The sequence below is a fragment of the Cydia pomonella genome, chromosome 11, assembly GCF_033807575.1.
Source record: "Cydia pomonella isolate Wapato2018A chromosome 11, ilCydPomo1, whole genome shotgun sequence".
In the NCBI taxonomy this organism is placed as follows: Eukaryota; Metazoa; Arthropoda; class Insecta; order Lepidoptera; family Tortricidae; genus Cydia; species Cydia pomonella.
Genome location: NC_084713.1, coordinates 3,737,755 through 3,748,291, shown reverse-complemented (window position 1 = coordinate 3,748,291; position 10,537 = coordinate 3,737,755). Strand labels below are relative to the sequence as shown.

The window sequence follows — 10,537 nt, the reverse complement described above, 5'->3', positions numbered from 1 at the left end:
TATACTGAATTGAATTTGAATTGAACTATTTATTTCAGGTATTATACCCATATACGTAAAATTAGTTACAAATTATCTTAAAGATTATGTCAATTACTTTAGTATCCACAGTTTAATTATTTTATAACATTAATTTTAAATAAATAATCACAGTCACAAATAAATTAATTAATTTTTTTATTAAATAATAACTTAGTCTAATAAAAAAATCAAATTAATATCACAATTAAAATCAAGTTAAAATCCAAATTAATATCAGATTAAATACAGTATAAAAATAAAAATGTCAGCAGCAGCTTGCCTTTTCAGGGTTCCGGATTTTTTTTTGTTTTTATACTGTGCTATACTATTGTATACCGTGTTAAACTTATTACAATCTTAACTGTCGGCCCGATTCGAAGAATGATTAAGACACGTTTAGGATCTTGGAAAGATCTTTAAAAGATCGATAACTAAACGACATGTCAAACTTGACGTTTATTTCGATTCCGCTGTGATCCCAATAAGATCTATCTACGATATTTCTAACGTCAAAGTGACATTGGCTGCCCGAATCTAACTACTTCTGTCAATAATACGACATACAAACGATATCTAAATGAGAACTTATCTAAACCAGAACTTATCGTTATCGTATTTCATTCTCCGAATCGGGCCGTATGTCCATTTATTCCATGACACAAATTTTAGTGAAATTATAATTTAATGTCAGTGTAGGCGAAGTTATGTATTAAAGGCGAATTTAGGATAGGTACGTATTTTTGCCAGCCCTTATTTTCGGTGAACTGTAACACTGATTACAGGATTTGTTTAATTAGTATTTTCTCGTACAGATTGTAACCTAAATATTAAATGTACGAATCAATGACTACATTTCCAGTAAGGGTCAATGCTATGACAGTAATACTCGAGACACTACAATTATCACGAACGAGGCTCGTGACGCATAACTTGTGTGTATATTTCGTGAGACGGGCGACATTCGTTGTACCGACTGTAAACAGCGTGTATTATTACTAGGTACTAACGCAAATTGAAATGAGGCGTAGATTTTAGGGCTATTAGTATTAGTACTCTGTCTTTGGGGACCTTTTACATCTCCAGATTTAATGTGTTTTTAACCATAGAGACTATACATCTCTATTGTATTGTAGTAATTATTTATTTTAAGATTATTATAATGTAATGTTTACCCAGGTATTGGCTGTTGTATTTATAAATGTTGTTATGTATTTTTCATGTCACTATATGATGTTACTATAAATGTTGTATTGGCTTGTAAAAGAGCCTTTGAGGCCTACTTCAAGCCACTTTTTAAAAAAGGTGACAGTCAGGACCCAGGCAATTATAGACCCATCGCATTGATACCTATAATGTCAAAAATATTTGAAAAAGCTTTTCATACCCGACTTAGTAATTTTTTAACAAAATTTAACATATTATGTCCGGAACAGTTTGGTTTTCGTAAAATGAAATCAACAACCCATGCTGGGTTTGAGTTCGTAAAATTCATCACAGAAAACATCAATAAAGGTACTCCAGTGGCATCGCTTTTCCTAGACATGTCAAAAGCATTCGATTCTGTAAATCACTTGAAACTTTTAAGCAAACTAGAACATTATGGTATCAGAGGAAGAGCGCTCGATTGGATCAGAAGCTATTTATCAGACAGATCGCAATGTACAGAGATCAGTAGATTAGTAGAATTCAATAATGTAACCACTAAAGAGGTTTTCCGCTCTCAGTTTAGAACAAACCACATCGGTGTCCCACAGGGCAGTATTTTGGGTCCGTTGCTTTTTGTGATATATATAAACGACTTGCCTAATGTGACCCCCAATAAAATAATAATGTTTGCAGATGACACGACTATTCTGGTAAAATGTAATAATAGGTTAACTTTCAATCAAGAAATAAATAATACTATAAATGACATTATTAGTTGGATGAATATGAATGATTTAAAAATTAACATTACTAAAACTAAATGTATGCAGATTACCTCTTATAATTCAAATGTTGTACCAATTTCAGTCCAGTACCAAAATGCAAACGTAGATGAGGTATCTTCTGTAAAGTTTCTAGGATTCACTTTAGATGACCATTTACACTGGAAAGACCACATCGAGCAAATTTGTGTTAGACTGAACAGATTTGTGTTTGCTCTACGAAGATTGAGAAACACAATATCTGTGGAAGCAGCTTTGGCGGCTTATCACGGATATGTGTCTTCAGTCCTTCACTACGGCTTGATTATGTGGGGTAATTCTGTCGATGTTGAAAGAGCATTCATTATTCAGAAAAAATGTGTTCGGGCTATCTGTAACGCCTGGCCTGAAGACCCTTGCATTCCACTGTTTAAAAAATTGCAGATACTCCCCTTACCCTGCTTATCCCTTAATAGGGCATGGCATGGGAGCTTATATTAGAGTATTTGAAACAAATGTATATTTTTTTATTCAAGTAGAAGATTAAAACACCATACTTAGATTTCAAAAATTATTTATTTTAATATAAAAAAAACCTGTGGGAAATATGTTCCTTCAGACCGCTATTGGCAATCAGTTTCCTCCTAATAGAAATGATTAATATCATCATACCTAAATAAGCATTAATTTCTTTTTCAGTAACATCAGTCAGCATACTTATTTGTATTTAATGTAATCATTTCTAGAGTTGAGTCAGTGAATATATCCTTAAAATAATCTTTTGGAATACTTCTATTGTTATACACCTTGTTTACCTGTAGTGGCCGGTCAAATGATGGGACATTCCAGTCATCCACCGCTATGGCCCATATACGCTGCCTATTTTGAGCTGTAGCATAACTGGGTCTGGGAGCTCTTGGTATATAAATGTTATTTGTGGTTGAAAACTTATTTATTAGTGTTGTTGAAACTGGTTGATGTGGCTGTGGTTGAGCCGTTGGTGGTTGATTGATGGCAGGGTTAGGTACCAGCTCTTCCATAACTGAAATATCCATCTCATCCTCAGGCTGCGGGGTGTTGGATCCTTCCATTCTTGCAATGTCTTCCATTTCAGCAAAGGTTTGGAATGGTGATGGAACATCTAATATACACTCTTGACTCGGAGGCTCTACTACGGGCTTAGAAATATCCTGTTTACATAATAATTAAAATATCATATATGCATATTATGTATAATACAATATTTTAATTATTTAATTTATTTTGTAGATAGTGAAATATAAAATGAATTTATAAACCCCATGATTTATAAAGTCCAGCTTATATTACTAACTAATAAAGCAGGTAAACTATTAGTTGCTCTCTCTTGAATGGCTTCCTCTTCAGCCAAATTGTTGAATTGATCACCTGCAAAAGTTGTGTTAAAATATATAAACTGTAACTAATGTTTTCATAAAAACAAAAAAAATAATAGATAAATAAACTTACCAAACAAATTATCCACCTCCATGTCGTTATTTTGCATCTCATCCAATTTAGTTATCATCCACGTATGTTCTGTCCACTGATCATTATGGTTGCTGGTTTCCGACTCCTCACTCTCAGAGGAGCTTAACAACATATTTAACGCCCTATCGACATCTTCAGTTCTTGAAAAATCAAGAGTTTTCTTGTTCTGTAATCATAACATTCAATAGTATGTTGATATTTATATCACTTGTATGCAAGAAAGGGATTTCTTATCGGTCACAAGGAACATATATCCCACCCATGAAAAAATAACATTCCTATACGGTCAGTAGTACTATATTTCCCACATCTTTTAATTCTCAAAAAAACATTGTAATACTACAGTAATCACAAATATATTACTATAATTACATAAAGCAACTCAAAACCTATCGATAATACTACTTCAATAAAACTTACCGGATTTTTTCGCAACATGATGAATTTTTATCAAATTTCTTGTTCAATTTCACCATGGTTGATGACACCGACTGACGTTGTCACTTTGGCATCTGACAGAAAACAAAAAACTTTTGCGTTCCGTTTCACGGTTTTAATTTTTATCGTAGACAAACGTAATGTACTTTTTATATTTGACATAAGGAGGGATATATCTGCCTTCAGAGAGATTAGAGCACCCAATAATATTGATGGGAAATATACTCCTAGCACCCTATTAAGGGTTATACATAAAAGAAATATGCATGTTTGTAAATAACAATAGACCTTTTTTCAAAAAACGTGGGGAAGTGATACACAGACAGACCCGACCAAATATTATGAATTTGCTACATAAACCACGAGCTTATAAAATTATTTACAAAAAAAATGTATATAACATGTGTATAGTAATATATAATCGATTACCTAATGACATCAAATTATTGAAAGGAAATAGATTTAAGAATAAACTGACTGCTTGGCTTCTTGATAATTGTTTCTATAGTGTACAAAAATATTTAGATCACAACTGACATGCTGCTGAAATTTCTAGTTGATAATTGACATTCATATTCAGGAAATAATTGTAAATTCTATTTTATTTATTATAACTTTGACATTTTGTTTAACTTCGACCCTCGATTATTATTTTACTTGACATTGTGTAAATTTGATATTTTTAAATTTTTGTTTCTATTTTTATATATATTGACTGTTTTTTTAAATATTTGCACGCCTGCATGCAGACTGAATGCACGGATTTTCTTTTATCTTGTAAGACCTTTATATTACTGTGTTCTATGCAAATAAATTCTTTGAATCTTTGAATCTTGCAGAATAATTTTTTGAATTTTGAATTTTAATTTTTTGTATTTATTAAACGATTTACGGCCCGATTCGAACTCAAATATTAGGTCTAGATAAATTTATATGGATATGGCTGACATATCTGATCCATATCATATCTAGACTTAATATTTGACCGTACCTTAAATCCTAGAATTAAATCCTTCCCCCTGACAATAAAGTTAGACTGGCCTTTGTTCAAGGTACAAAATATTACACTGAAATTAATAATAACTGGCTTCGGAATTCAGAACCTAATACTCAACATGGCTTTGAAAGTCAACATGATTTGATTAAGTGAAAAGTTTTAACAATATTTCACAATTTATTTAATTATTTAAACAATAAGCGGACGTAATGGCAAATGGTGAATAAACTTATTATGTTAAATAACCTTTTTTTGTTGTTATTTTTTCCCGTCAGCCAGGCGACAATATAGGTAGTAGCAACGTTTTTTAGAAGAACTCTTGTACCACGTTATATTAACGTGCTTGATAGATAGCCCATCGTGGAAAGGCTTATTAAATACCACATAATATTTACACGGGTGTTACCTGTGAACAAGATGCATATAACTGTGTCGAAATATCGGGAGCTCAATAAAAACAATATAAAAGATCCCGGTCGAATTAAATGTAGTGTCACATAATAGGTATTTGTTTGTTTAATTTCTGTGTCATTAAACCAAAGGTACCTATAAAGAGTGACTCAGGCGATAAGTATTACCGAACACACAAATCAGTATATTATGGAATGTCTTAATTAGCGTCCGAGGCTCAGCATTATAACTGAATAAACATAAAAATAAATTGGCAAAAATTCCATTTTTAACCGACTTCAAATAAGGAGGAGATTCTCAATTCGACAGTTTTTTTTTTGTATGTATGTTACTCGATATCTCCGAGAATCGTGACCCATTTTCAATTTTTTTTTTATCGAACGGGTATAACCCTGAGATGGTCCCGTTAGCACCAAGTCGGGGTCTGATAATGGGATCTTGGAGAAATCGCGGGAACTCTTCAAATGTTATAGGTACATGTATGGCGCTTTTGGTAATATTTGAAGTCGGTTTTATTTTTTGTTAAAAAGTTTTTGGTACAAGTTTTTCTCGCTGTCTGTACTTTTCTTTCCACGGGCAACAAATACTTGTCGAGACAATTCTAACAACCCCAAACACAATTAGTTTGTGTTGATTTATCGCACAGTTCCCGTGGCCACCTCCTGTCTCTATCATCAAATCAGCTCCATATCATCATAATATTGCAATGTCATCTGTTTTATTAATGTATGCAAAATGTTAGCTCAACCAGAAATCGGGAAGTGTGTCATATTTAGCTTCCAAGATTTGACACTAACAAAATAACGTACAGTCAACCAGTTTGAATCCTAGGCCACTATAGAACCTTGTCGCTTTAACTACTCTATATATGATATGCATCACTCAATAAGTACTGTCGTAGAAGTCATTATAACATGGTTCTATAGTGGCCTAGGAATCAAATTGGTTGACCGTACATACTAATAGGGCAAGTTAAATAAAAGCATGTAAAAAAAATAATAATAATAATAATTTAGCCTATATACGTCCCACTGCTGGGCACAGGCCTCCTCTCATGCGCGAGAGGGCTCGGGCTATAGTTCCCACGCTAGCCCAATGCGGATTGGGGACTTCACATACACCTTTGAATTTCTTCGCAGATGTATGCAGGTTTCCTCACGATGTTTTCCTTCACCGAAAAGCAAGTGGTAAATATCAAATGATATTTCGTACATAAGTTCCGAAAAACTCATCGGTACGAGCCAGGATTTGAACCCACGACCTCCGGATTGAAAGTCGGACGTCATATCCACTCGGCCACCACCGCTTCAAAAAAAAAACAATTAATAAAATAAAATAAAAAAATAAAAAAAATATAAATTAAATATAAATTTGTAAAAATATAATATGAAATAAAAAAATAAAATAAAATAAATAAAAATAAAAATAATTTATTCAGTAACTTCATAACTTAACAATATGCAGGTTGGCGCCTCTTTTTAAGTATACAAGATACCTGTGTCAAGAGATACCGCTCTTCCTTACTGGTTTGCTAATTAACAATAACAAAACAATGGTTAAAAGAAACAAAAATTTAACTAAAAAATTAATTAAGTTACATTTAACGTAACAGGAACTTTGAATTTTATTAAATAGAAAGGAGCTAAATAACTAATTGAAGCCACATGTGTGTGTGTGTATGTGTGAGTGTGTGTGTATGTGTGTGCGCGCGCGTGTGTATGCGTGAGGTGTATGTGTGGGAGTGTGTGTGTGTGTGTGTGTGTGCGCGTATGCGTGAGGTGTATGTGTTAGCATTAAACTGTAGCATAGAAGATGGTCTATATTACTTTCTCCTACTTTGAAATCCATTAAAAAACAACTCAACATCATAACTCTCAAAGTGTAACTCGTATTTCATAATACCTGCAGCTAAGTTTAAACCTCCGTTAAACCTGATGTTTGCAAAGCGAAAATTCGTTAGTACAATAAAATATTTCACTCGGAAACTTCCAAATGCCATATCGGTTTCATACGTAACGTGGCGGAGCTACATTTCTCGCTGCACATTCCCAACAGTTCAGTCCGCTTAAGTATTAATGAATTTAATTTCCATAGTGGGCGAGCAGTCATTCAATATTTGCGCAGAAGGAAATTCTTCTGAACCCCTAGTTTAAAGTTATTCGATAGCGTAACGTGACGTACGCGTTTGCGTTCTCATTTTGTATGGAATTTTGAGTTTCTTATGTTATTTTATTATAATACCTAAATTCAGGTCGTCTAGTAATTGCGGTGGTCTTCAGCTACCGTACCGTATTTAGCCCCTGAAGGTGTAAATCAACGTTGCTAATTAATGTGTAGACTGTTGGTCTATAGAGTAATTGCTTAGGTTTCCTGTGGATGGCTTGAATTTGAGTGTCGGTAGTTGCAACTATAACATTTATTGAAGCGAATAGTGAACTTGCTGTTTACTCAGTTTATTGTGGACTTTAAAAAACATAATACAGTACAATCTCACTAATCCAGCACTAATGCTGACATAAGAAATAAGATGAGATGAGATGGGATGGGATGTGACGGGATGAAATGAGATGAGATGAGATAGTGACTTTTATCTCTCTGTCCTGATTTTCTTTTCCGCACCAATTGTAAGTTTCTGTTTGGACAATAGTTGACTGGTAGAGAATTCCTTAAGGCATTAAGTCCGCCAGTTGTACTTTTCTGTATTCTGCAATAAAGGTTAAATAAATAATAGAGCAGTATAACTGGGAAATTCGAATTACTGGAAGTTATAGCACATCTGCTTATTATATTGATGTGTGTCGAAATAATACACTATGCCTACTAATATCTTAATTTTAGGCATTAATAAAGATATTCAAGAGTGATAATGTAAGCGCATCACGTAGTAAATTTGGTCATAAAATGATCGCTTACACCCCTATTTTAGTGGGGGTACCGGACCACAGAAGTGCCGGATTACCAAGATCTTATTGTATATGTATTATATTGTTTTTATGTTACTCTATATGCACATAATTTAATGAAAAAAATTGGTACAAGGCTTTTTAGAAAATACATATCATGAAATCTGACATAACTAGAAATATATGTATGTGGAACGAATACGATTCAATTCATTCATTTATTTAATTACAAATATACACATAGCCAAAATCAGCTTTGTAATAGGATCCCTTCAGAATTGGGGAGAAAAATCTTGAGTTCCTGATTCAAAAATACTTAATTGTAACTATACCCCTTAGGACTCAAAACGTATTTATGTTTTGAATAATAATAGCTTCACTAGAGAACAGTACCCCTAGCGTAAATTTAGTCTATAGCGAAACTTGACGTACGCGTTTGCGTTAAGTCTCATTTTGTATGGGTTTTTGAACAGCGCGCCAAGCGGGACGTTTTGGAAAGTCAAAAATCTCATACAAAATGACACTTAACGCAAACGCGTACGTCACGTTTCGCTGTCGAAAATATTTACACTAGGGGTACAGACCCCATTATCGAGCCTTAAATCTAAGGTAAACTTTAGAATATAACTTACCCCGTTAAATCCCGTTACTTTATAATAACTCACTAAAGCCCAATGAAACTATTACTACCTCATTATTTAAACCCTGCTTAACCAGATTGCATCCCAAACCGCAGTAGGCGATTAGGCTATCCTATATAAATAGAGCCATTCATTCCATATTATCTTAGGGTGGTCATTCATTAGGCCTTGTTCTGACTGAGAGGCTAATCCAAACTTAAATTGTGACATCAAAATGATATAATGAATTGATATTTTTGCCGCAGTGCAGTGCCTATCAGTGTTGGCCGAAAGTTATTTAGAATTGACAATTAACCATTACAAATTGAACCGTAAACCGTCACGGATGGTTACAGATTAAGGTTCAATAGGTAATAGTTAATGGTCAATTCTAAGTAACGTTCGGTCAACACTGGTACCTAGGTTCTGACAGAAATCAGTTTACCCTGAATAATTCTGAAAAGACACTAATCATGGTACAATACGCAGGGTGATCTAGGTTTAGGGTTAGGATTTGCAAAGGTGAAAATAGACATGTCAGCTTAGTTCCTCAATAATCGTTAGCGGGATCCCAATGACCTGAGGGTCTACCGGTGACATCATCAATTTACTTCATTTTGCCAAATCGTCTTCCTAAAAAAGATTATGGATTTGATCTGTAAGATTTCTGGATCAAGAATGTCACTATTGAAAGCTAACATATCAAATCCATAACAGTTTTTATATGGATAATACTTAGATTGGTGTATAAGAAGGACTAAAATCTCTATGTATGAAAAGTGACCATCAAAAAACATTAAATAGGTGGCGCCACAATACACCAAAATGAAATGTCATAGACCTAGTATTTTATAGAGATGTGCTACACGCGTGCGCCGGTGAGGAACAGAACACACGCAATGCAACAAAATTAAAAACACTTTTTAACATTCCTGACAAATTACGTAGGTTGTAATCTACTCCAGAAATGAAGAATCTAGCTTCAAAGTCAGTACAAAAACGGTAGCTCATTTAAAGTGTAAACAGTAATGTCGCCCAATTAGAACAGCCCACCGATCGTTACCGTCGTCGTCTGTTTAGAGCCATCATGGCGGACGCCAGTGAAAATCCTGGCCATTTATTTAGGTGTGGTGAACCTAACTTCACGAGGTGAGATTGGATTAATCTAATTTTTGTAGGGTGTACAAGCAAACGGTATTTGCACAGGACGTTTATTTTGTTTCTATATGAAGGTTTTGCTTCGAGATTCCGTACGGTTGAGCGCCTTTCATGAAAGGAGATGTTTAATTTAATATTCTTAGAATTTGTTTTACCAGTTTATTTCATGTGACCTCAACAGCTAAAATCGTTAGTTTAAACTTTAAAAATATGATAGTTGGTGATTTTTCTGTCTTGAAATTGTATATAATAAATAATTGACGATCATAATATAAATTCATATAGATTAGCTTAAAGTAATTTATATTATAATTTTATATTATGAAAGAAATAAATCTAAATCTATAAAAGCTAGTTAAACTTCAATAGGTAATTACCAATTGGACTTATACTATCGAGTTCAATAATTGACGGTAAAGGGGCCCACTGATTACCAGTTCGCCGGACGTTATCGGCCTGTCAGTTATTCGCGATTGTCAGCTATTGCGAATAACTGACGGGCCGATATCGTAAGGCGAACTGGTAATCAGTGGGCCCTTTCAGAGGAGCAGGTCTTGAGTGAGCAAAACCGTA

At 33.9% G+C, this 10,537-nt stretch overlaps 1 protein-coding gene across 1 annotated transcript; it reads right to left on the bottom strand.

Moving 5' to 3' along the window:
* Positions 1-2,502: 2,502 nt before the first annotated feature.
* LOC133522652 (uncharacterized) lies at positions 2,503-4,115 on the bottom strand. The gene is made up of 3 exons (XM_061858039.1): positions 3,858-4,115; positions 3,417-3,603; positions 2,503-3,335 (listed from the first exon to the last, which is right to left on the bottom strand). Exons 1-3 carry the CDS (start codon positions 3,873-3,875, stop codon positions 3,235-3,237), a joined length of 306 nt encoding a protein of 101 aa, XP_061714023.1. The 5' UTR covers positions 3,876-4,115; the 3' UTR covers positions 2,503-3,234.
* Between the last annotated feature and the right edge of the window lie 6,422 nt (positions 4,116-10,537).